Here is a 26,804-nt window from a genome sequence, read left to right on the forward strand (position 1 = left end):
TAATTAATCATGATGCAAAGCTTGCTTTTGAACAACTTAGTTCAACTCTTTGCCAAAGCAATGACCTTTGCCTTCTTTACATCTGTAAAGCATTTCAGTTATTTCCCCCTAATGTATATAGTTCTATCGACATCTTTTAAAACTCATTTAATCCCTGTGATGGTTAGTTTTATGCATCACCTTGACTGGGCTAAGGAATGCCCAGATAGCTGGTAAAACATTGCTTCTGGGTCTGCCTCTGAGGGTGTTTCCAGAAGAGGTTAGCATTTGAATTGGTGAACCCAGTAAAGCAGATGGCCCTACCCAATGTGGATGGACATCACCCAATCTGTGGAGGGCCCAAATAAAACAAAAAGGTGGAGGAAGGGTGAAGTCAGTCTCTCTCCCTGTAAGCTGGAACATCCATCTCCTCCTGCCCTTGACATCAGTATTCCCGGCTCTTGGGCCTTCAAACTTGGCCCGAGACTTACACCATTGCCCTCCCTCAGCCACTTCCCTCAGTGGGTTCAGCATTGTGTTAATCAGTACACAAGTTTGAGATCTTGGAAAGACCTCTGAAACAAAAGTACTCAAACTGGGGGAGACAAAAGTTCCCCATGGAAACTAGGAGCTAGCATAATTCTGGTCATTATTATGGACATTAGGAATAACTTCTGAGAGTTAACATCAATCGACTAAAATAATTCACTGGGGAAAGAATAATCTTTTCAACAAAGGGTGCTGGGACAACTGGATATTCACATGCAAAGAATGAAGGTAGGCCGTACTTCACACCAGATACAAAAATTAACTCAAAATGGACCAAAGACCTGAATTTAAGAGCTGAAATTATAAAACTCTTGGAAGAAAATATAGAGGTAGATCTTTGTGACCTTGGGTTAAGCAACACTTTCTTAGAAGTAACACCAAAACAACAAGTAACCAAAGAAACAATAGATAAATTAGACATGATCAAAATTTTAAAAATTTGTGCTTCAAAGGACACTATCAAGAAAGTGAAAAGACAACCCACAGAATGGGAGAAAATACTTGCAAATCATATATCTAATAAGGGACCTATATCTAGACTATATAAAGAACTCTTACAACTTAGCAAGAAAAAGACAAAAAAATTCCATTAAAATATGGAGAAAGTGCTTGAATACATAATTCTCCAAAGGAGATACACAAATGGCAGATAAGCACAAAAAAGATATTCAACATCATTAGCCACTAGGGAAATGTAAATCAAAACCACAATGAAGTGCCACTTCATATCTACTAGGATGGTATAATCAAATGCTAAAGAAGATGTGAAGGAACTGGAACCCTCACACATTGCAGGTAGGAATGTAAAACGGTGCAGCCACTTTGGAAAACATTCTAGCAGTTCCTCAAAAAGGTAAACATAGAACAATCATTAGACCCAGTAATTCCACTCTTGGGTTTATACTCAAGAGAATTAACATATGTCCACACAAAAGTTTGCACACAAATGTTCATACTAGCTTTATTCAAAGTAGTCAAAAAGTAGAAAGAATGTATATCAACTGATGCATGGATAAACAAAACATGATATATACATGCAATAGAATAATATTCAGCCACAAAAGAGAAATGAGGCACTCATATATGCCACAAATGAATGAAACTTGGAAACATCATGCTTAGTGTAACAAGTCAGACACAAAAAGCCATGTAGTACATGATTCCATTTATATACAATGTCCACGACAGGCAAATTCATAGAGACAGAAAGTACATTAGTGGTTGCCAGGGGCTGGCAGGAGAGAGAAAAAGTAAGTGACTGCTAATGAATATGGGTTTGAGGAGGTAGAGGGGGATAATGATAATGTTCAAGAATTAGATAATGGGATGTGAATATGCTAAAAATCACTGAATTGACACTTTAAGAGACTGAATATTATGATACGTGAATTAGATCTCAACTGAAAATATAACTTCCAGCTTCTTACAGCTGTTACATTAAGGAAAACAAATCACTGAATTCAGGGCATCTAAGCCCATCAAAAGGGAGTCAAATGAGGAAAGAACAATGCTCAGAATATCACTGAGGAGGTCAGACTGGTTGTTGACTCTAAAAGTACACTAGGAGCACTCCATGTCAGTCTCTAGAGAATCTGCATTCATGCTTTATGCCATGACTAGCCCAAATGAAACTATGGCCCTGGGACCAAGCTGGTCTCTTTTCTCATTACCTTCCACCTTGCCATCTTTCCGGGGTTTCCTCTGCAGTATCAGATAGAAAGAGGGCTAAGTTTATGACTCTTTCTCAGATCACTGAACTCAGTTCAATTCCATACATTTTACTCGGGGTACCTGGGAAGTGCCAGGCACCTGCCTAGATCCAGAGAATCAGCTGTGATCAGGATGGATGCTGCCCTCCCTTGATGAAACTTGTGTTCTAATATGAAAAATGGATAATAAAAAGTATGCTGGTTCTCTTCTAAGGCCCTACCATCCCTAATCTACCCAATGGCATTTTTTCTGACCTGCTTCTGGAGACGTGGGGTTCGCTCTGTGAATTGTATAGGCCAGGCTCTCTTTTACTAGAAGGAAATCAGGCAGCAGAAAGGGAGACAACAGGGTGTCCTCTTCCTGCCTTAGCACCACGATTCTGGCAGTAGATTTCAACGACTACATCTCCTGTAAGATAGACCTTCCTCCAGAGTGCCAGATTTCATTGGAAATTCTACTTTCTCCCTCTGCCTTTTCATACTGAAGCATGTATGGTAGCTCATCTGAAAAGACAGCTATTAATGATTCATTTCAACCCTATATGTTCACGCTGGTCCTCCTTAAAAGGTAGTATCTATTTCACCTCCCCTTGAATCTGGACTTGCTTTGTGACTTGCTTTGACTAACAGAATGTGGCAAATGTGATGCTCTGTCAGTTCTGGGGCAAGTCCTTAAGAGGCCAGGCAGCTTCCACTTTGACTTTCTTGGCACCCAGCCACTTAATCAGTGCTCAGGTTAAATTATTAAATAATGAAAGATCACAAGGAGAGAAAGACAAACCTAGCCCACCCCTCGCCAGTCCAGCCACCCCAGCAGAAAGGCATCAGGTGTGGAATGAATCCATCTTGGATCCTCATCCAGCTCCAACTGAACTCCCCAGCCAACTTCACCAAGTGCAGAGTGGAGATGAGCCATTTCCACCAAGCCCTGCTCAAATTGAATAATTGTGGGCAAATACATGGTGGTTGGTTTTTAAAGTCACTAGGTTGTGGGCAGTTTGTTACACAGCAGAAGACAACTAAAACTGACGATAATGGGATCTCACTGCTGCTAATCCCAGATGCCCCAACATTCTTATAATACCCTTAACCCTGACCTTGGCTCCATAAATGGCTTCCGTTCTCTTCAATTAAACCTTTTTGAGTTCTATGCTATGTTCTGTTTTGAATTCTGAGACCCTGCCCAACACAACAAGTAAATAGATAAATAAGACAATCACAGATTCTTGTTGGTACCAGGATGAAAATAAGCAGGTTGCCATGGTAGGGAATATCAGAACCAACTTTGGGCAGGGTGGTTAGGGAAGGCCTTTTCTGAATAACTCTGCTTAAGTCAGTCAACATCTGCAGCAAAAAGGCTGCAGGAAATGCAATGCTAAAGGAAGCAAACAGCTGAGGAATCGGCTTCAGGTTCAAGCCGCACTTTTGCTGGCGACCCTGCTCTGGGCCATAGAGCCACGGCTTGCAACTGCTTTCACATCTCTGAGTATATCCCTCATTTCACTCTTTCCATTAGGCTGAGTATTTAAAGTAGAGGAAAAGCAAACAAACAAACAAGAATGGGAAAAGCCCCCTCCCTGTCACGGCTGCCTTCCATATCCCAACATACCTGAAAGTACAGTTTTGAGGGGTGTGAGCCCTACTGCCCAAGGAGAAACAGGACTGGAAAATGGGAGAGATGTTAAAAGGGACTTTTATATAAAGTATGAAAGCATATGTTTATCTCAGTTAGCAGTACCTTGAAATTAAGGCAATATATTTTTATCAATACAATTAGCAAAAATTCCAAAAAGCAGTAACATCTTGTGTTGGTGAGGATATGACAAAATGTGCCTTTTGACGTGTTGCTCAGTGAGAGTGAGAACTGCTATAATCTCTTTGGTATACAATTTGCCAGCATCCTTAAATAAACACATAGATCTTTCCCTGGTCCCACTTTTGAGAATCTATTCTAAACACCATATGTAAAGACAGATGTACAAAGTTCTATTCTATTGCAACATCGTTTATAGGAGCCAAAATAAAAAGTAGAAACAACCTAATTATCCATCAGTAAGGAAGTGGTTCAATAAATTATGGTACATTCATATCAAGGAATCACACCAGTATTTAAAAACAGAATGAGTTCAACCTATATTCATTGAACTGGAGGGCCACCCATAATATATCATTAAACAGATATTTTAAAGAGCAAACATCATAAATAGTATGATCCTAAAGCAAAACTTACATATGTTGCATGTATGTTTCTTTATATTTGTATGAACATGGAGACAGTGTAGAAAAATACATATGCTTTTAACAGGATTACTACAGTAGGGTGAAAATAAATGGAAAATGATTAACTTTCCTGTATGCATTTTTGGATTGTTTCATTTGTTGAAATGAATATATCACTTTCATTTTTAATTCTCCTGTCCCCACCCTTCTTTCTACCTCAGGCAACCATGATTCTAATTTATTTCACTTTAGATTAATTTTACCTGTGCTAGAATTTTATCTAAATGGAGTAATAATTTTTTGTGTCTGTCTTCTTTTGGTCACTGTTGTGTCTGTGAGATTCATCCAGGTTGTTGCCTACATTGGTAGTTCATTCCTTTTTATCGCTAAGTTGTGTTCCATTCAAATGGCTTATCACAATTTGTCCATATACTGCTGATGGACATTTGAGTTATTTCTAGATTTTGGCTACCCTGAATAAAGCTGTTACGAACATTCTTGCACAAGGATTTTGACACAGATTTTTATTTCTCTTGGATAAATACCTAGGAATTGAATTGTTGAGTCAAAGGGTAGCAAAATGAAGGTGTATGAACATAATTTACTTGTAGTAAAAAAACTAATAAAAACATTTCAAAGGAAAAATTTTGAAGAAAGAGAATGAATCTGTATTTTAAAAAGACAATAATCTTTGTAACCTTTTTCTCCACTCCCTCTCCTCCCAATAAGTGTTCGGGTCTGTCAGATCTTAAGCTTCCCAGGTCAGATCAGTGACCCACCACTTTTCATGGTGCATCATCAAAGCTGGGGAAATTCTAATGTTACCTGCCCAACAGGAACTAGATTTAGATAACACCCACCAGAAGCCTTAAGATTCAAATGACAATTCAAGAGAACTGCTAACACACAAGAAAAGCAGCTTCCACAGTCGGAAACTTCTTGCAGACAAAACAAAACAAAACTCATGACACTCCTTTTCTATAATAACAAGGTGTCACCGGAATAGATACTTAGCACTAAAAAGGAGAAGAAACTAGTCAAATCGACACATCAAGAAAAATAGTAGCAGAAGTAACCCTACCCAAGGGCAAATTCATAAACAAATTGTGAAACTTTGGTAACTTTCCAAACCTAAAGTGAAAGTTTAAGTTGCTACAAAAATCCAATCAATGCCATAAAGACTTAGTCTAGGAAGGAAAGACTGGAATAAACATATATTTTTTGAGTGTCTTAAAAAAAAAGGTACTGTTACACTGTGAATGACAGGTTTTAGGGATACCAGCTAGACCCCTGGTCCACCACCACTCTTTTTTCTCAGAACTGGCCTTGAGTCTGACCCCACAGGAGGGTCACAGTACCATATTTCCTCCAGGATTCAGATGTTTGGACCAGGGATGGACCTCTGATAGTTCAAGTTTGGATTCTAAGTGACATGGGAAGCCAATGAAGGATTTTGTGCAAATAGTAACATGGTCTTATTTATGATTCGAAAAGACCTTGGAGGAATAAATTAGGAAGCACTTGCAGTAGTTCAGATGAGAGATTCAGATGATTGACACTGGCAGTGGAGAAGGAGAGAAGCCCTAGAGAGCCTCTCAACATCCACAAGCCAAAGAGAGGAACAGAGGGTTTCTGAAGGAATCTGGAACGTAGACCTAGGAGACAGTGGGGTCATGAAAGCTAAGAGAGAGGGGATTTTAAGAAGGAAGAAGTGATCAGCTGTGGCTTGAGGAGTAACCAAGAAGGGTCTGTTTGTGAAGAAGACAGCCTTCTGTTAAGGGGAGCAGAGAGACAGGGTTGCAGCAGGAAGAAGATAAAGTGACAAGGAGGTGACTCTAGCATGTTCGTAGCTTCTTGCTGCACTTCAGATAAAAATCTAAAAGGCCACGTTCTTAACTTGACATACAAGATCCTTCATAGTGGGACTCGTTGTATCGGTCTGGGTCCCAGCAGCAGACACTGGCACAGAGTTTAGCTGAAGTGAACGTAACAAAGGGACCGTGTATGGCAGTGCAGGCAGGGTGAGGAAACTCACACCATTTGGGGACACTCCCAGGAGGGAGCTTCAGGATGAAAACAATGCCACCCAAAGCCTGAAGAGAAAAGGAAAGGAAACTTAGAGCTGAAGCTATGAAAGGGGAGCCACCTGACACCAGCAGGAGCCACAAAGGGACTTCGTTACTGCCAGAAGCCTGTGGTTACAGCAGGAAGGAAGGGGAAAGAAATAGCAGCACCCATCTCCCGCACTTTCTGATCCACTCTCACGACATTGGCTGAAACCAGCTGGAGGCCACAGACTAAGAGGCTGCAAGCAATGGAGTCCACAGAGGTCAGGAGGGCACAGAGCAAGGCAAAGAAATTCATAGAAAATGATCGAGCAGGCAAATCACGTCCTTGCTCAGCTCTCGGGCTCATCTCTGACCATTCTCCCCACTCCTCCAGCCTCACTGGGACTTTTTCACCATCCAGGACCATGCCAAGCTGCAACCTACCTGAGGCCTGGGCACAGGCTGTTCTTTCTATCCAGAACACCCTTCTTCTCTCCACTTCATCCACTCAAATTTATCTTTCCACCTTCACCTGAAATGTCACTTTCCCAGAGAGGTCTTTCCTGGCCCTTGTCCCTACCCCATCCGTAGGAAACACTGCCCTTATATTCTCTCACTGCACCCCGTTCTTTTCTTCCCACAGCATTCTTCATTGTGTGTGCAATGATACATTTATTGAGACATTGTTTGTTTAACATCCATCCCTTCCCTCAGACTAGACTTCATGAGAACAGGAATTGTGTCTGTTTTCACAGTACAGTTTTTGGCAATGGGGTAAGTGCCAAAATACGTGTTTACTGAAAGATTTAATCAGCCTGTTCTAAAACCCTCTCCACGTCATTCGTGACTTCTGGATACAAACACTTCAGCAATAATAGACCTTATTTAATCCATCCTTGTTACATGTCAATCGGTGTGCTAGAAATTTAATGTATGTCATCTTATTCACGCCTCACAACAATCCTGTGAGTCAGGGACTCTTTTCAGCCCCATTTTTCCAACAAGGGCACCAAGGCATGAGAGGTCAGGGATTTAGCCAAGGTCACACAGCTACGTGGTATGAATCAAATCCTACTGATACCACAGCCAGTGCTCTGACCTCTCCCCTACGTTACAATGCCTAATTAAATATCTCTCCCTGTGGTTTTTGTTTGTTTCTAAGTATGTCTTCCATATTAGACTATAAGCAACTTGGGTAACAGCAGGTTTTAGTCATCTGTTTAACCCCACTGCAAACTTAAGATGCCCAACAAATACTGAATGTTGAGTCTCCTATTGGAAAACCTTTGTGCTGACTGACCCTCCTCCCCAAGTCTTTAGCCACATTCATTCTGTTTATTAAACAGCAGCGGTCTGTCAATCAGACTCTTTTGATGGCCACTGCAATGAGCTCTTCCTCTAGAGAACAATTTTTTAATGAACTGATACAGCTCAAGGACCAGCAGAGCCTTCGTGTGAATTCTGGGCACCTGTGGGCTTTCCCAGGACACTTGACCTTATCCTAAAAGACCTTGCCTCAGAAACCAGGTAGCCCATCCTTTCTGACATCCATCCTATTCACTCCTGAATCTAACTTGACAATGCAGGGTCAGTTCCCAAGTCACAAGCTGCTTAATCGCTTCATTTGACGGTACCTTAGCTCCCTGTGAAGAGTTTTCAGAGGCCCAGACACTTGGAGCAGAACATCTGCTCTGGGTTTGCCTGTGGTCAGGGGACAGAAGGAGACAGAGCAACCCAGAGGCAGGAAAATGGTTCCAAGAGCACATCTGCCTCCATCTTGCCTACTGCCAGCTCCTGCACATTCTTGCAGAAAGACCTTGAATGTGTTAGCCCTTTAGAGCGCCCACTACACTTTCTGAATAGGCCCACCTGAGCCCTGCTGCCAGCCCTGAAACAGGACTGAATTTCAGCCAAGAAGAGCCCAGTTGTCATCAGAACAGAGTTCTGATGGTAGTGAGGGCATGCCCTGCTACCAGCTTACCTGCCCCATGATGCTGCAGCTCCACTTAACTCCTTCCCTCTTCATGGCTTCTTTTTCTTTTCTATTATCCCCCATGGCATTCTCTCTTTTGCTCTCCACAACCCAACTTTTGTGTAATGTGGATAATAACAATAACAATAACAATAATAATAATGATAATGATATTGATGATGATGATGATGATGTCAGAGCTAGAAAAGACCTTGCGTCACCTCAGCCAGGGCATCCCAAACCCTGGCAAAATCACCTAAGACGCTTTTAAAACATAAATTCCTAGGCCCACCTTAGACCTGCAGTAGTAAACAACTGTTGCTTTTGTCTGTCAAGGCATGGCTTTCTTCAGAGAACTTTTCTTTCCTTTCTCTACCTGGTTCTCCTAGGGTTACAGAGTCCACAATGCATGACTTCCTAGAGGTAACTGGCCCCAAGATAAGCACATGATCCAAAGCGGGCCAATCAGAGTCATTCCCTGTGGTATCAGGCTCTGTGAGTGAAAGACTAAAGTGTCCCTTTCCCGCTGGTTGCCTAACTGAAAAAGATGGAACCCATTCTCCACAAGGTAGTAGCCCTATTTCCTGCCAACTAGAATAAATTTATCTGCAATAAAGAAAAATGAAAATCAGAGAAAGTGCTGACAATATTTGCCAAGTTCCTAGGCAAATTCTATCTCTGAACTCCTCAGTCTCTCATGTCAATAAATTTCCTTGCTCTGTTTAAGGTAGTTTTGAGAGTTTCTATCATTTGTTACCCAAATTATAGAGAAGAATACATCTACTGAATCAGGAGCCCAAGAGATAGGAAAGAGAACCTGGAATTTTTAAAGATGCCCCAGGATTTCTGATGTATGGCTTGGCTTAGGGTATGCTGACAGACCAGCCCCAGTTTATAAGGAAAAAAGATGGGATCCACATAAGGGATCTGATAGTAATAATGAGACAGAATTTAGTGAGCACTTACTACAGACCAGACCCAATGTGAAATAAGTTATATGTATTACATCATTTGAGCCTCAGCACATCACTTTGAGTTTACTATGTTTACCACATTGATTTGCTTGTTTACTATGTCTGTTTTACCTACAATTATTTATCCACTACTTAACCACCTAGCACAGCGCCTGGAACATAGTATGAGCTTATTAAACACTTGTCATAGTGAATAAATTTTACAGATTAACACAATTACTAGCTGTAGTAGTGGTAGCAGCATCACGAACGTTTACTGTTTATTTTGTTAGATACCATTCTAAGTTCTTTTTAAACATTACCTTATCCGGTTGTCTGAAAAAGCCTTTAACGTAGGCTTCTGTCCTCTCCCACTAGGATAAGAAAACTGAGTCACAGAGATGTCAAATAATTTCCCCAAGTTCACACAGCTAGTAAGTAACACAAAGCTGAGATTCAAACCCAGGCCATCTGGCTCCAGAGTCTCGGTTCACAAACATCATGCTATGCTGGCTTAATGAACTTACCCAAAACGACCAAATTACAGAATAGCAGATACAGAATTTGGGCCTAGGTTTGTCTGAGTCCAGAATCTGTATTCTTTAACCACTACTGTATACTTCCTTTCTGCGGTTAATTGTCTGACAGTTTACGGTAGGCCACATAAATGGTGCCCCTGGGGTTATGCGATATATAATCTGCATAGCTCTTGTGGCAACCCTGATAACATGATTAGAAACCAAGTATCCTGACTGCTGGAGAGGAGCAGTTAGGTGTGATCAAAAACAACACTCACTGGGCCAAATGCTGAAACCAAGGTACAGCAATTTGTCTGCGGTGTTAGTTTGGGAACTGCAGGAAGCAGAAGCCAAGGTGTAATTAGAAATGTGAGAGATTTATTAGGGGGAAACACCTATGAAGGATAAAGACAAAAAGGAACAAGAGTAGGTGTGGAAAGTCTAAGACCACAAGGAAGTTCTGTCAAGGGAGAGAGGGAAGGAAGGAAGTTTGGGTAGAAGAGGTTACAACCAATTGCAGCAAAGCTCTGAGGAAATCTGGGCCAGGTGGATGGGGAGCTGAAGGCAGTGCTTGCCCAGTAGAGGAGTCCTGCCTTGAGCACAAACGGTCAGACTCTGGCACATCTTGCTCAGCCATTGCCTGGGAGTAGTCCAGAGACAGCACAGCCCTGGCATAAATGCTGTGGCTGATCCCCAAAGAACAGTTGTTGGAGCTATTGGCCATCCACACTCCTTGCAACTAGTTCTCCAGAAGAGAGATCTGGGTGGTGCCTTCCCAGGGCTGCCACACCCCTGTGCCTTGACTTAAACTCCTCCAAAGGAAACACCAAGGAGCCAGCCACAGGAGATAAGCAGTCAGTGTCCACAACTGCTCCTCCCACATAAATAACACAGCTGAGTACATTTGTATTCAAACCTTGTGTTGGTTTGGCCTTAACTAAAAATGTCAGCCCATTTAGTGAAAAATATGTTTTCCTGAAGAGGACTGGGTAGGGCATTCTCTTGTTTATTTTTCTACCGTGGACACATTTAAATTGCCACAAAGAAATTACTATGGAAACTGCTCCCAACCTTGCAAGATAAAGGGGTAAAAATGGAACAATTTTTTAACAAGCAAATGATTAGTCTTTCACCAGACTACTTTTTAACGAACTTTCCTTGTCTGGTTCTTCTGAATACATTAAGGGCTCTCTTGAATCAAAGGTAGACAGACAGGTTTTTTGGTGTTACATTCTGGATGATACTGGTTAACTGCGGAAATGTCCCAGGTGACAATTCTGGAATAAGTCTAGACTCTGTCAAACTTGGTGTTGGAACAGGTAAAGTAGATAACATTGTCCTCTTTGGGTAACTCTGGTGAAGCTGACTGTGAATTGCTCTGACTGTACAAACCAGCCTAGGGCGGGAAGGTGGTTATTTTTATGCCAGGCCCACTGCTGGTGTACCCTGGACCTGCTTGTTTGAAAGTTAACTTGTTGAGCTCTTATTTATGCAAAGCAGTTTCTCTTTCTTATCTTCCCTGGCCACATTCCATCCTCTGAATCTTGGGCTGGACAGTCCGTTCAACATGAAACAGAAATTTCTCATTTGAAAGCCCCAATTCTCTCCCCAACCCACTTCTTCAACTCACTTTATGCCTATCTGCCTAGAGCACTCCTAACCTGGCAAAGCTCTCAGATAGCTTTGTTGTGACTTTTGCTTCTTATAGTCTTTCAACTTGCTTGTCTTGGGCCTTAATCCCAAAGGCCTACTGAAACACTTTTCAAAGCTGCTTTTATTAAGACACTGCAATATGAAGAGGTAATTTAACTTGAGGAATTAACTAGGGCTCAGAGGTTCTAGATTTGGGGAGGGGCTTTTGTTTTGTATTGGGGAACGGAGGTAATTAGGTTTATTTATTTATTTTAATGGATGTACTGGGGATTGAACCCCAGTGCTAAGCACGTGCTCCACCACTGAGTTACACACTCCCCCACCAGATTCTTGATTGGGACTTGTTACCTAGCTTCATGACTAGCAGCAATCAATTTCACACCTTCTTTCTGAAACAGTCTTCATCTGATTCAGATGATTCCTGGTTCCCTTCATCAGGAATTCTTTTCTTGCAGATTTTTTTTTGTCCAGCTTTTTATTATTCAAGTTTCAGCTTAAATATAATGTCATCAGACAGGCTCTAAATATTCCCTAATATTATTTTCCTCTAACATCATTCTCTGTAACATTAGCTTCTGTTTTCTTCAAGCATTTTCTATCTGCAATTATCTTAAAGGTTTCCTTGATTACTGTTTCCTCCAAAGACCTTCAATATCAAAGAGGGCTAAGGCCTTGTCTGTCTCCTTCCTGTATTCCCCACTGCTGGCACATAGAAAAATGTGTAGAATGAAAAGCACTGTAAAATTTGAGCAGTTGGACCAAATGAACTTTAAGGTTGCTTGTAGCTTTAACATGAACATTGTCAAAAATGAGTAAGTAAAAAAGAAGTGACAACAACCATTGCAATAAAACACTGAACGCTGCGTGTGTATACACCTAGGTTTTAAGAATATACAGCTGCCAAGTTCTTGGGTCTGTCATAGTGTTGGGAGTGTTGTCTTTCTAGTTTCCCACAGAGGGTGAACTGAGTTTCTGAGCTTTATTATAAAGTATCTAACAAGGATATCAGGTAGCTGTCTAAATATAAAAGTATGTATCATAAAATTAGAGTGGAATAGGTTTTAGGACACAACAATTTCAATTTACAGGGATGGAAATTAAGGCCCAGAGAAGGAAGAACATTTGGACATTTGGAACCAAATACGGCGTTGCTTAAGGAAGTATATTTGGACATTTCTAACCAAATACAGCGTTTTTCTGTCAGTGAGGAATACATATGCCAGCTACATTTCCATGTAACCGTTATTAATAATAAAGCAATACTTTATATTTGAAACGCATGTTTGACCGTGACTAGTCCCATACCCGCCGTTCTGAACGGGAGCACGGAGGATTCGTTAAAGCACGGATGACAGGACCCCAGCCCCACAGTTTCTGGTTCTGTGGGTCAGGGGGCTGGCGAGGGTGTGGAGAACCGGCAGAGTCCGAAAGGAATCGTACCAACCTTACCTCACAACTCCCTCAGCTTAACTCGCCCTCTTGGCGCGCAGAGAGAACCACAAGTCCCAGCGTGCCCCGCGCGCAGCGGGCGGAAAGCCGGGCACTTCCGCTCCACGCAGCGCCTCTGCCCCCGCGTCTCGACGTGTCACTGGCGGCGCCGCGGCCGTGGCTAGAGGAGCTCCGACTCGGGGAGTTTCAGGCGGCGGTTGGCGGCGGCTGTGACCCCGGCCTGGATCTGCCCCGGCGCGGAAGTGCTCAGGGGTCCGTGGGGAGCAGGAGAGGGAGGTGGCGGCCCGGCCGCTCGGGGCACGATGTTGAACATGTGGAAGGTGCGGGAGCTGGTGGACAAAGCGTGAGTATCGGGGGCAGTTGTGGCCAAGGCCCACGCGGGGGAGGGGCGGGGGAAAGGGAGCCGGCCCTGCGCGCGGGGCGCCCGCGTCACGCCCCCCGGCTCGGCCAGCCCCATCATGGCGGCGGCCGGCTAGCTCCCCGGCTCCGGGCCGCGTCCCGACTCGTGAGGCTGGGAAGGGACCCTTCCTCTTTCAAAACGTCCTCTTAGCCTCCTTCTCTCCTGTCCAGGCCTTCCTCACCTTGCCCCTGCCCCCACCCCTTTAGGCACTGACGCTTCGGCCAGGGGAGGGGGCGGGGTTGTCTAGAGCTGGGTCACTGCCCTGGCCGGAGAACTGTCTTGGCCCCAGGCTTTGGGCTTTGCCTCCTGGGAAGCAGCGAAAGCTTGGGGGTGGGAGACGCAGTTCATTGGGTCTCTGTGCCCCTCAGGGTGTGGTGCGGAGACCTTCGACCTGGTCGGGATGTGTCCTTTATCTTTCAATTCGTAATGAGCCTGAAGTGTTGGAGTGGGTGTTAGGTGTAACAAGTGGCCACTGTGGTCAGACTGAAGTTATCAAGAGGAGACTCATCCTTTGCTTTTCGAACACCAGGGAAGGTAGATCACCATATAACTTACTGTGGTTCTTTTCTTCTGTTTCCTTTTCCACTACACTTCATTTTTGGAAGGCCTTTTGTTCCATTTGCTTTAATTAACAACTCATATAATTAACAAGAAATTTCCCCTAAAGAAGAAAACAACCCAGTTTTATATCCTGTTGATCTAGTTTTAACTTCCTTGACAGGTAAAATGACTAATACATAGTTGATTTTCTTTAAGACTTAAGTGATAACTTTAGTGTGTTACTACACTAGGGAAACTTTAACACTTAAATTGAGTATATCAGATACAACAGTGGTTAAACAAGGTCTTCTAGGCCAGCAGGAAATCAATTTTAAGAAATTTAATCAGTCCTTCCTTTTGGGTTTTAGTGATGATGCAGTATATGTGGTGACACAAACAGTTCATTTGTGCCACTAACCCAACTAAAATCAGGAAGTGTAGGTGTCAGACTCTTGGTTTTCTTGACACCAGAAAAAATAATTCATTAAGAAATACAAACTGCTAGGTATATAAATTAGATCCAAGGATGTAATGTACAGCACAGGGGACATAGCCAATATTTTATAATAACTTTAAATGGAGTATAATGTATACAAATATTGAATCACTATGTTGTACACCTGAAACTAATGTAATATTATAGATCAACTATACTTCAGTTAAGTAATGATTCACAGTGGCTTAGAAAATGCATCAGATAGAATTTAGAGTTTGGCCATATTTTCAAATTTTCTATGCTACCAAAAAGGCTGTAGAGCTAAGGAGCAGAAGTTTCTTGAGTCTGCAGAACTGGATCAAGCCCTCTAACCTTGGCAAGTAACTCAACCTTGAAGTGCACCAGTTTTCTCAGATGCAATATGAAAATAGTGCTAGATACTTACCCTAGAATGTTGTTGGGAGAGTTAAGGGCTAAGGGCTTACTTAGATAGCAGATAAAGCCCTTAATACAATATATTTAGATCAGTATTCTTTTGATAACTATAGTGAATGTTCTGCATCAAGAATGAGATTAAACTTCATTAAGAGTTTGAAACTGTTTGAAAAGTGATTTTCCTTTATCAGCTATTCATATGACTATTAAACCCTCAGTCTTTTATTTTGGGTTTGTTTTGCTATTTACATACCCTTGCCTTTCAAAGATTAATAAAATCATGGTTCTTTTCCAGATCTAGGTTCATTGGTTGTTTTTTAATATATGGTATAAAGACTAGGATACCAGCTTAAATAGTCCAAAAGCCCCTACAAAAGTACCTTTTTGTTTTTAAGCCAGAGAACAGCAGAAGAAAACCATTAAAAAACACCTTGTTATCTTAGGGAACTAAATTTGTGGTACTCAAAAATTAGAAGAGACTACATTTTTCAGGAGACAAATCAAGGCAGTGTTCCTGCTCTTATTCATTTTGTTTTGTCTTTATCAACTTTGTTACTAATCTTCAAGTGCTTCAGGTTAAATTTGCCATGTAACTAGTTATCAAGTCATCTAATGGAAGAGCTGTTTTGAAAAGTAACTTCTGTCTTCCTTTTCACTACCCAATTTAGAATGGAGACTTGAAGGAAGTTATTCAAGAACTTGTAAGAATTTTGCCACCAAGGACTTTTTAAAGCTTTCGTGGGTGTCTGACACATGATATTAAGATTAGAACATGAGATTATTTTACTGATAATACTCAGGCTTTACTTTTCATCTTTCACTGGTAGGAGAGAAATTCTTCCTCCCAAATGTAAGCATTTAACAGAACCAGTGCCAGTGGTATTATGTTCAACTGTACTATTCACCTTAAATTGCCATAATGGAGGTGAAGCAGATCCTTTTTGGATTATCAAGGGGATGGGTGATGAGGAAACAATGAAGAGATTAAGGACAACTCTGAGAGCTTGGTTTAAAAGAAATGAGTGTTTATAAGGTAGAGAGAGCACTGGTTAGGGGTTTGGGTGAGTTAGGTTCCGATTCTGACACTGCCTTTAGATTAGCCTTATGTATAATTTGAGACAGAATCACATGACTCTCCAGATCTTGGATTTCTTTAAAATGATAGGAATGGACTATAGTAAGACTTTTTACAACTTTGCTGGCATTTTAGAGACATGAATTTTCATCAGGGGAAAAAAATGGAACAGGTATTTCATAATAGCAGGTGAATTTTATAAAATCATCATCCTCTAGAGACACTTTCAGCTGAAAAAGGAATTTTTTTGAGTGGCAATCAATAAATGTTATATTTAAATGCTTTGTGCAGTAAATAAGTGCAACCCATGACTCAGGAAAACTAGGACTTTTATTTAGCATGTATCCTTACCCAATGAGGTTTACTTCAGAAAGAAAAATGTGTTCTTGCAAAGTGTGTTCTCTGGAGCTACTGTTAGATTCAGTTTGGTGGCATTTCTTAAGTATAATGGTAGATTTCAAATATTGGCTTTTGAGATTTTGAAGACTTTTATGGAAGATTGGGGAGATATTTTCTACAGTTGTTGCACCTCCTGGTGGTATTAAATGGCCCTGTTTTGCAGAACATTGTGGAACTGAGGAAAAGCAGAATAAAGCCATAGGCCAGCCAGAGGTTGGAGTGCCAATTTCCTCCCACTGGTCTTAAGTTGCATAAAAGGCAGCTGTGGCAGGAAAGAATAAGTGATACCACTCCCACCAGCTGGGACTAGCTTGAGCATTGTCATCCTGTGACCTGCCTCCCTTTATTTAAGGCTATAATAAAATTGGATACTTTTATGTTTTGTTATCCCGTATGTGGTATAAATTGAAAGTGTGCTTCAGTTCTCTTATATTTTTTTTCTCCAAATTTTTGGAATGTCGTGAAGGTAACATGGTAGTGGTAGATCAAACTGCTGCTTACTGTTCAAGCCTAACCAATCCTTCTCTTTCATGAAGGGAGTAACACTAATGGTAAATCTGTTTCATCAGTGGCCCTTAATTCTTTTTATGATAGTGATTCAAACAGCTCTGGCCAAGGTCCTAAGGCAACTGCTATAGATACTCCATTTTAAGACATTCTTCTTAAGCGTAATGTGCATCCTCCCCCCAAGTTGATTTTTTTGGTGTTATTTGCATGTTTTTAGTTCCTAACTGTTCACATAATATAACTGTGGAAACTACTGTTCTAGTCTAGCTAACCGCAGAGGGAGAACCTTGTGCTATTTATAGAAAATATTTCATTTGGTTATTTCAACAGATAATACATTTATTATTTATTGAAATAGTGCTATATTTTCTGAACTTGGAAAAATGCAATACCTGCCTGCAAGAAACTTGCCGTTACAGAACGCTACAACTTGAACTTATCATTGGTTTTCCTTTTCTTTGAATCCTCAGGTATTTCCCTCCTTATTTCTCCTATCTTACCAGTAAATCTCTGTTCAGTTTACTTCTTATAACTTGAAAACAAAGATAATTGACAGCTTTCTAGTCTCCCCATATCAGCTTTTCTTTGAACCAATTATAGATAATTATTGCTCAAACAATAAATTCATTATCTTTTATCTCTTCTGGTAATGGTTCACTGGTAGATATTAAGAATTTTGTTCCAAAGAAAGGTGAGTTCATCTTTGCCAGCATGTAAGAGTGATTATCTGTAGTTTAGTCTATTCAGTACTACTGTCAGGGTGCTTTTAAAAAGCATTTAGCCACCTCTTATGTTTTCCTGTGCCCTTTAGTGCTAGTTTACAAGTAGTTTTTCATCCGTTTACTGATACATCCACTAAAAATATTTGGTCTTTTTTATTTTAAGTACCGCTCGCTAGTACTCCCAGGTTTTACAGTATGACTCCACAGTTTTCTGTGCTCTTATATTATTTCTTATTTCCAATGTTTGTTTAATGTTTCTTCTAAGGAAGAGTATAGGCAGCTTATAATGAAGAAGTTTTATTGTTTTGTCTTTCATCGTTAGATCTGTCTAGCTGGAATTTGTTTTTTGGCTTTTATTACGGAAAATCTCAAGTATATCAAAAAAAATGGAGGGACTGTTATAATGAACTTCTGTTTACTTATGATCTGGCTTCAACAGTTTGGCCAATCTTGCTTCATCTGTGACTCTACCTGCAACCCCTACTCCATATTATTTGAAAGCAAATTCCAGACACTGTATAATTTCAGTATATTAATCTCCGAAAGTTAAAAGAGTCATCTTAATTTTAACCATAACCACAATACCGTTATCACACCTTTTAAAAAAGGCGATAACTTAATATCAAATGTCTAGTCAGTATTCATTTCTCAGTTACCTCATAATTCCATTTTGATGTTTCTGATTGGTGGATATATCTCTTTATTCTCTTAAACTATAGGTTCAACCTCTGTCTTTTTTTTCCTCTTGCAATTTATTTGTTGAAGAAACTTGAGTTCTTTGCATTTCTCTCAGTCTAGAGTTTGGTAATTGAATCTGCATGGGGTTTTTAAAATTTTTCTCTAACCTCTGTTTCTTCCAATTTGGTCACTGTATCTAGTAACTTGATAAATTCATGTTTCAGTTTTGGGGACAGCAGGACTACTTCATAGATTCAGAGTACATTTTTTAGTACCTGAAATTTCTTATGTATAAAGATTTAATTCTTTTCAGTCTCAGCTGACATTACTTAACATTCTAGGACAATATATTTAACTGTTTATTTTTTTTTTAAGGTCTCACTTCATATGAGCTTCCATTGTTTAGTCTATGAGCGTTTGTCCATTTATACTTTTCTATATTAAGTTGCTAGCTGTATACACCCTTCTATACATAGGCACCTCTATGTGGTATTTAAGGGACCTGGGAAGAAGTTTGTGGCTCAGAGATCAGAACGGGACTGAAATCCTAGATCCCCCACTAAGAAATGGTGATCTTGGGCATGTGAACAGTATCTCTAAACTTTCTCATCTATAAAATGGAGATATTTATTTTACAGGGTTCTTGTGAGGATTAAATTCATAGCATTTGACATAAACTAAACTCTTGAAACACTTATTATTGTGTAATGCACAAAATAATTTATAGCATCTAGAAAAAAGTCAAAAGAATATAGTGTTTGAAAGAATAAAGAAAATGTCAGACTAGATCACTTACAAGTATGTAAGAACTGTGTCTTAATCTATGAATCATTATTTTCAGTGGATACTTACTCTCCTAAAACTGTTCACGTGAATAGACATCTTATCCTGTGTATAGGAAAATAATAAAAATATCTTTTATGTGTACTTTGAATTTACCAAAGCATAAATGCTTTTACTTTAACGTTGTCAAGCATATTACAGAAATACATCTTTCGAAAGACATGTTAAGGAATAGTCTTTGGAAAGACATTGCATTTTCCATCTGCTAATTTTTATTCAGTTTGTTTTGTATTTTCTAAGGGTTTTAAAGATACTGCTAATGTAAAATATTTCTTCTAAAGTGTAAAAAGATTTATTTTATGGAGGCAAGTTGAAGTTGACAATTTATCCTTAAAGAGATTGAACAAAATCAAGAAAAGAACCCTCTAAAATATGCTGTCCACTTCCGTCATCTCTGACAATAGCTGAACAGTATGTACAAGATAAGCACATTGCAGAAAGGGCCTTCAAGGTTTTCAGCACAGTCTCCCAAATTATATAATAGAAAAAAGACATGCAGTGAAAATTCAGTTTCTTGTTTTTCTTGCCATTTGCTTTTATGCATTTTAGCAAATCATTAAAGAAAAATGTGTATTCATTGATCAGTTGTAAATTTTTTTAAATGGCTTAAGATTGTATGATTAAAACTTTTTATTTGCAGTTAAACCACCATGGTTAAATAATACCCTTAGTTTGATATGTTTGGCTTATAGTTATAAGTTTGATAGTGAATGGGCTTCTGAAGTGTGGCTCATTTGTCATGAAGCCAAATAAAAATTTTAACCCTGTAGTCTGTTCTGCACACAGCAACAAGAGTGATTCTTTAAAACTATTAAGTCACATCTTCTTAGAACTCTGCAGCCACTTCTCATTTTGCTTCTGCCCAGCCTCTAGTTGATCTGGCTCTACTGCTCCCTCTGACCTCATCTACCACCACTCCCTTGTTCTTTCAGTGTTTCTGTATAAAATGCCTGTGTTCAACACGTCAGTCTTTCCCCTCTGCTTCCTTTATTTGCATGTACCCATCTAATGCCTCTGGGATGTAAGCTCCTTGAGGGTAGGGTCTTTGTGATGTTTACTGTATTACTAACTCCTCAAACAGTGTATGACATAGAGTAGGTGTTCAGGATTTATTTTTGAAATTTGGTAAGTTGATTTATATTACTGAGGAAATCATCTAAGCCCAGATATTTTGTAATAAAAGCTAATGGTTATTCAGCATTTGCCATGTGCCAAGAACAGTAGTGACAAAATTATTCTTAATTTATGGATAAGGAAACTGGCCACAGAGACGTCCAGAAACTTGCCTGAAGTAACATCTAGAAAGTAGAGTCTGGATTAGTCTGCTTTCAGAACATATATTTAACAGTTTTTGCTAACTTTTACAAGACATTATTCACTGTAAGAAAGGTGAATTACTATTGTATGCCTTACACAAGTTAAAAATTACTTGGAAAAATTTGTGATACTTAAGTTTCTGAACCAAATTTAGTGTTTATTCCTTTTTCCCCTTTATGTACCTCTCATAAAAGAAAAGTGTTCTAGCTGCTTGCAGTCCCTTGAATAATGCTTGTAAGAGAGATGCTCCTCTGTGAAAGAGACGCAAACAGTTGTTTCGTAGGTGAAAAAAGAAATCTTATGCTAGTGTACTGAACATGCTTGCTGTAATTAATCCTAAAAAAGATATGGTGACAGTCAGGGGCTATATTATGTACTGCAGAATTAGTCCTCTGTAACCTGCTTCCACAGCTATAATAAGTTTTACACAATTATTTGATCTTTATACTGTGGTCAGTTAGCTTTGCCTATAGCGCTGTGTCACATTAACCTGTGATTTAGGCACAAGTTTTCCCAATTTTTCTTATGTTCAAATTGGATAATTTAAGAACAGTTTTCCTTTGTCCATTATGTACCTATCCAAGTAGTAGGATTTTGGCATAGGTTGTAAATATCTGAATGTTGTACAGTAACTGAAATTACATTACTGATATCCTTACTAACTTTGGCCATATCTTATAAGGGTTCTTCAGTGAGTGCTTATTAAGTATCTGCCTAAGCACTGTAGCATAGTTTAAGCTGAGAGACTGATCTTACGGTTCCAGTGGCAGCTTATGATTCAGTAAAGTGAATGCATATGAAAAGCACATGTATAGATGCTTGGTGTTTTTGTTATTGTTGTCCTTTTGTATTTGTTTGGTTGGTTTTTTGAGAACTTAAGCGGAAAAATTATATAGGTTTCAGAATTTTTGTGGATGAGGTTCTGGAAACAGTTTCCTTTTTGTCAGAAAAATTGAGTCTAGTTTTTGGGATTTGGAAATGCATTTGAGTAAATCTAAGTTTACTTGGTGGAAAATAGGGGAAATTATCGGTGAGTTAACTTTTAAATTTTATAAATATATCAAGTATTTGAGTGCTTTGAGGTAGTTCTACAAACTTATCACTGAGATGCAAGATTTCTCATTTAATCATTCTATTGATAGGATGTTTTTAGTTACATACTTTCAGTTAGTGTTTGATATTTGGCAGTGCATCTGAACTTAATGAAATGGAAGCGAAAATATTTACAAGTGAGGTAATCAACCTGTGCAGTATCAAGCATTGTGTCTTCAAAGATGTAATTTTCACATATTGCCCCAGTGCAGGCTATCTCTTCATTTTATCATTCTCTTTAGAAGATTTTATGCTTTTTAAAAAGTTTAACTAATTTTAGTACTACTAGATTGTTCTCATAGAGTCAAATAATACATTTAACAAAATTACCTTAACAGGGTATTTTCAGTAGGGTGCCACATATTTAAAAAGATCATTTGTCATGAGTATGCCCAAGCTGAGCAAATTTCCTTGGGTTTCAGTTTTATTTTTAAGTGAGGGGTGTGAGGAATACTTGAAGGGGAGACATCAGAAGTCAGGAGACTTTGTCCATTTCTATATGTCCATTTCTATAAGTTTGTAAAACTATATGGATAAGGTATACCTCCCAGGACTGTTAAGAGAATTAAATGAGTTAATATGTTGTGAAAATGTCTACCCTTGTGTTCTCAAGAAATTCTTGCTCTTTGCTTTTGTTTTGTTTTAATTTTGTCATTGTGAGAGAGCTTTAAAAAGCTGTGACCCAAAATTAAATGATATTTAGGTGAACAAAGACTCATTCCTTAGATTAGTTCTAATTAGTAGGAATTTAAAAGTTGGCAAAACTTCTACTATTAAAATTATTTTAGTGGCTACTGTTTTATTATACCTGTAAAAACTAGAATTGGGATCTATAATGCAAATAATTCTTAGTCTATACTATTTCTTAACACCTTGGATATTTGATTTGCTTGTGAAACCAGTCTAAAATATGATATTTCTTGATTAGAAATATGTCATGCTGTCCTTTTTGTTTGTTTGTTTGTTAAAAAAAATAGTTTATTTACTAAGTAACCTATGCAAGTGGCCCCAGGCAACTGTCAGCAATAGGAAAGGATGTTTCACACTTAAAACATACCCACAGAACAATGCAAGTCTGCTCTAAGGACAGAGTAGCACCGTCTGGTTGTTGAATAGGAGTTAGTAGCCCCGTATTTTTAAAAAAATATGGACCTTGGGAGCTGAGGCTTTCAAAATTTATTAGAAACTGGATTTGAGGAACTTGTACTTGAATTGACAATGTGTATCACAAGTTGTACAGCTGAATTTGTAATGACTGTTATTTTCAAATAAATATTTTATGCTAAATATTTGACTAGAAGTTTTTCTAGTAAGTGGGAATGGGTGTCCTAGTTTATGATTTAGAGTTATAAATATTCTATTACTGTTGTATCTAAATATAACATTTTGCTAGCTTTTAACTTTTGTCATATATGGTAATAGGTTACATGAAATACTGTGTTACATGAAAACTTTGTAACCAGAACAATCCTGTGAGCATCACTGAGGTGTGATGGGCCTATTTATTAGTTGTGTGAAATGTCTAACCTTTAGATTTTTTACTCATGTAAGTATGTAAGATTGCTTGACATGTTAACATGGTTTGGGGGAAGAGGGTGTGGTGTGGTGGTTGGTGTACCAAGAGAATAAGATTTGTATAACTCAATTACTAATTGTTCCTTTTACTATAACTTAAGTATAAAATAAAATGGTATTATAAAGATCAAGTGACCCTAAATTTCATAATGTGTTCTAACTCTGATAAACTTCCTTTACATTAAAATATATACGTTCTGTTCCTAAAAGCATAATGTATAACTTTCACTTTCTCAATGAAGGAATGGTAGCACTTGAGAAAGCTAGTTATTGCCTAATTTGACACTAAAATAAATGTTCTTTAAATTATAGAATCCAGAAAATGACATTTTGAAGTGAAAAAGAAATAAACCAACCAGTCCTTTCCTGAAGTTTGACTATGTTCCAACTTATGTGTGTTACTTAGAGGGGCAGTTCTAGGCAAAAAAAATTTTTTATTGAGGTAAGATTCACATAGCATAAAATTAACCATTTTAATCCAGTAGAATCCAGTGGCATTTAGCACATTCACAGCGTTGTGCAATAAGACAGATTTTTAAAGAACTTTTAATTTTGAAATTAAAAGTTTTAAGGCTAGTAAAGAGAACACCTGTATACCCTTTATCCAGATTCACCAATTTTTAAGATTTTGCCCTATTTGCTTGTCATTTTCCTCCTCCTTTACTGTCTTATCTGTATGTGCGCGCACGCCCACACACACACACACTCTTCTGATCCATCTGAAAGTAGGTTACATGCCTCAGGACTTAAGTGTACATTTTCTAAGAACAAGGATTATTCTCCTGTATGGCTATGATATAATTACCCGATTGAGAAGATTTAACATTGAAACAATAATTTTATCTTTCTGAAGTCGATACTCCAGTTTTGTCAGTTACTCCACTCTAGTACAAAATTCAGCCCAGGATCATGTGAAATAATTGTCATGGCTCTTTCCTTTAATGAAGAGTTCCTTAACCTTTCTTTCCTAACAAAAATGACGTTGGTGCTTTTGAAGATTACAGGCCAGTTATTTTATATGATATTCCACAATTTAAGTTTAGCTGATAGTTCCTCAGTTTACGTATTCTGAGCTGGAAAATTATATTAAGTGATGTGTCCTTTTCAGGAGGAAAACAGTTTTTGTATGTTCCTCATTAGCGATGTTAATTTTGACCACTCAGTCAAGGTGTTGTCTCATTACAACTAATAACTAGTCTGTAGGGAGAGACTCTGAGACCCCTTCCCCTCCTCATCACACTCCTCCCTAGACTTAGCATTTGCTGATTCTAACTTGAGCCAGTCTTTACTATAATGCTTACACATGGTGTGCTCATCCCTCCCCTTCTCTCCATAGTTACCAGTTTACTTTAAGCAAGAGCTCTCATTTTTTCTTTCCTCCATTCCTCCCTCATGGTTTTTCATTTTATTCAGTGAGCTGTAATCAATTATAGTCCTTACTTATTTCAGTACTTAAATTGTCACCAGTGTAGCCAGCAAGAGCCCTGTAAAGCTGGCCTGTGTCCTTTTGACATGCCTGCCTGTCCGTCTGTCTGTATCTATTTAGAACACTTTCTCACTTTCTGGCACAAGAGGTTTCATTGATTATCCTGTATTTTCACTGCTTCATCCCTGGAGTCAGCCATTTCTGTAAGGATTCCTGGTTTTGCTTCCTTTTAGCAGTGAGGCAGATTTTAAAAAGAGGTTACATGGTGGATTACATAGAGAGATTTTTGTCATAATTAAGATGTTACTAGAACTTATGTGTAGGAGCACCTCCAGTACTGAGAATTGGTACATGGGACAAAGACTTAGTGTGCTGGTGCTGGTATTTTTCTTTTGGATAATTAATGTTTTGTTTTTGTATTTTTAAACAGTAACAGAAAAAGATTTATGAAGGATGCCACATTGGTGTTCTCTCCTGTTTTTCCCACCTCCAGCAGTTTTTCCCACCTCCATAAATCAGTGAAGTATGAAAAGACAAAAATTAAAGCATATGTATACAAGTGTATATATTGTGCAGAAGCTGATTATGTCAATAAAATGCTCTCATAGAATGTACTTTTTCTAAGATATTTCATGGTACAACCATCTACTTGTAACTCACATACTAATGTCTTATAACTTCTGTTTGGCTCTTAAATTGTTTACAGTTTAAACTGGGAGCTGATTGCTGAGTAATTTAAGCCTCAGTAATGGTAGCACTATTCTAATTAGAATGCTGGATGTTGACACTTTATTTAGCAAACAAATATAAAATACCTACTTTCGTGACGTTTGTAGAGATAAGTATTGAGGATTAATTTTCTGTAGATAATCGTGGGATGTATATCTTAAGTGTATGCTTAGGCCCATTTACCCCGAAACCAAATAGATAATTTGTTTGGAATATGAAATCCTTTTGACTTAAGTTGGAAAAAAACTAACCGTATGTTGAGAGTCACATTTTCCCAATAATTAAAAAGAATAACTGTATATATAAAAATGTTTAAAAGCAGCAAAACTACACAATTCAAAATAATTAAATACAAGTAATTTGAAATTAAGAGTAGAGGAGCTTGAGAAATTTGCTGGAGGTACAGCACTGGTGTTTGAATATCCCTTTGGCCATGTTGAGATTTATAAGGAATAATTTTAAAATTATAACAATACATAATTAACAATCCTTTTAGACTAATAACATTTTTTAGATACGAGTTTTTTGAATATATAGTGATACTCATCTTTTATTGAATGAGTTAAAGTATATTCCTGATGTTTGTATACCCTCTGATAAACAAAATTCAAATTATAGGTATGCTTCTTATGTCTGAAACCCAGATGATAAATAGAATGAGGTATTGTACTAGGGACCGCAGGAAGCCAGAGGATAACCTGGCTTATTCATTTAATGACCATTTGTTGATCATCTGGAACTCTTTCAGATACTTGAAGTACAGTTGTAAATAAGTTTCAATGGGGAGAGAGGTAAATAAAAAAGAGCAAGTAAACTTTTTAAAATATGAGGAAAAGGTGCTGAAGTAGAGAATGATGAATGGGGCTGTTTTAATCAGGGTGGTTGGAAGAGGCCTTTCTGAGGATATGGTATCTGCATTAAGACTTAAAGAATTTAAAGTAGAACACACAGAGTAAAGGAAAGTGTGTTCCAGAGAGAGGACACAAAGTGAGCAAAGACCCAGAGTGGGGAAGGAGCTGGTGAGAAAGCTGGAGAAGAGTGTGGCAAGAACATGGAAGGAGCCAGGTGGGCTCAGGGATTTGTAGGCCATTGCATGGAGTTTGGATTTATTGTAAGTGTGTTAAGCCAGTGAGGAATTTTGATAGGCAGAGTAATGAAATGATCCCACTTATGTACATTGCTTTCAGTACTGAGTTAGATAATGGATCGGGAGTGGGGAATGGGGTAAGAGGAAGAGGGGGCTTGGTTAAAATCATAATTATAACATAGCAATTAGGAGCATAAAGTCTGGACCTTTATCTCTGGAGTCATACCACCTGGGTTCAAATCTTGAGCACACTACTTAATGGTTGTGTGGCCTTGAGTGAGATACTTAACTTCTTTGTGCCTCAGTTTCCTCATCTGTAAAAATGGATATAATAAGATTGTCTCATAGAGTTGTTAGGATTGGATAAATTCTTTATAAAGGACTTAGGACATTGCCTGGCCTATAGAGTTATATAAGTCTTTAAAAAACCAATTAACATAAATATGCCGTCTTATGGACTAGAATGTGAAGCAGGTGATAAAATGTGTTCACT

The 26,804-nt window shown here is 38.8% G+C and overlaps 1 protein-coding gene and 2 long non-coding RNA genes across 6 annotated transcripts in view; 2 read left to right on the top strand and 1 right to left on the bottom strand.

Moving 5' to 3' along the window:
* LOC140691065 (uncharacterized) overlaps positions 1 to 13,115 on the bottom strand; it is a 247,434-nt gene extending 234,319 nt beyond the window's left edge. Inside the window, exons 1-2 of one of the 2 annotated variants that reach the window (XR_012066513.1) lie at positions 13,051 to 13,091; positions 9,754 to 9,804 (exon numbers count right to left, since the gene is read on the bottom strand). This is a non-coding gene — a long non-coding RNA (uncharacterized lncRNA). Of the gene's footprint in view, positions 1 to 9,753; positions 9,805 to 13,050 lie in introns of both variants that reach the window. The other variant, XR_012066514.1, reaches the window with a different exon arrangement.
* Positions 13,116 to 13,155: 40 nt separating this feature from the next.
* Positions 13,156 to 26,804, top strand: part of CLINT1 (clathrin interactor 1) — a 54,153-nt gene continuing 40,504 nt past the window's right edge. The window contains exon 1 of one of the 3 annotated variants that reach the window (XM_031673005.2): positions 13,156 to 13,393. In XM_031673005.2, the coding sequence (XP_031528865.1) occupies positions 13,353 to 13,393 (41 nt within the window). In that variant the 5' untranslated portion in view covers positions 13,156 to 13,352. Of the gene's footprint in view, positions 13,394 to 13,763; positions 13,985 to 26,804 lie in introns of those variants that run through there. The other 2 variants (XM_031673006.2, XM_072953813.1) reach the window with 2 other exon arrangements.
* LOC140691086 (uncharacterized) lies at positions 13,993 to 25,059 on the top strand. Its single transcript, XR_012066548.1, has 3 exons — positions 13,993 to 14,171; positions 23,382 to 23,511; positions 24,926 to 25,059. It is a non-coding gene; the product is annotated as an uncharacterized lncRNA (long non-coding RNA).

The sequence above is a fragment of the Vicugna pacos genome, chromosome 3 (genome assembly GCF_048564905.1).
Source record: "Vicugna pacos chromosome 3, VicPac4, whole genome shotgun sequence".
Classification (NCBI taxonomy): Eukaryota; Metazoa; Chordata; class Mammalia; order Artiodactyla; family Camelidae; genus Vicugna; species Vicugna pacos.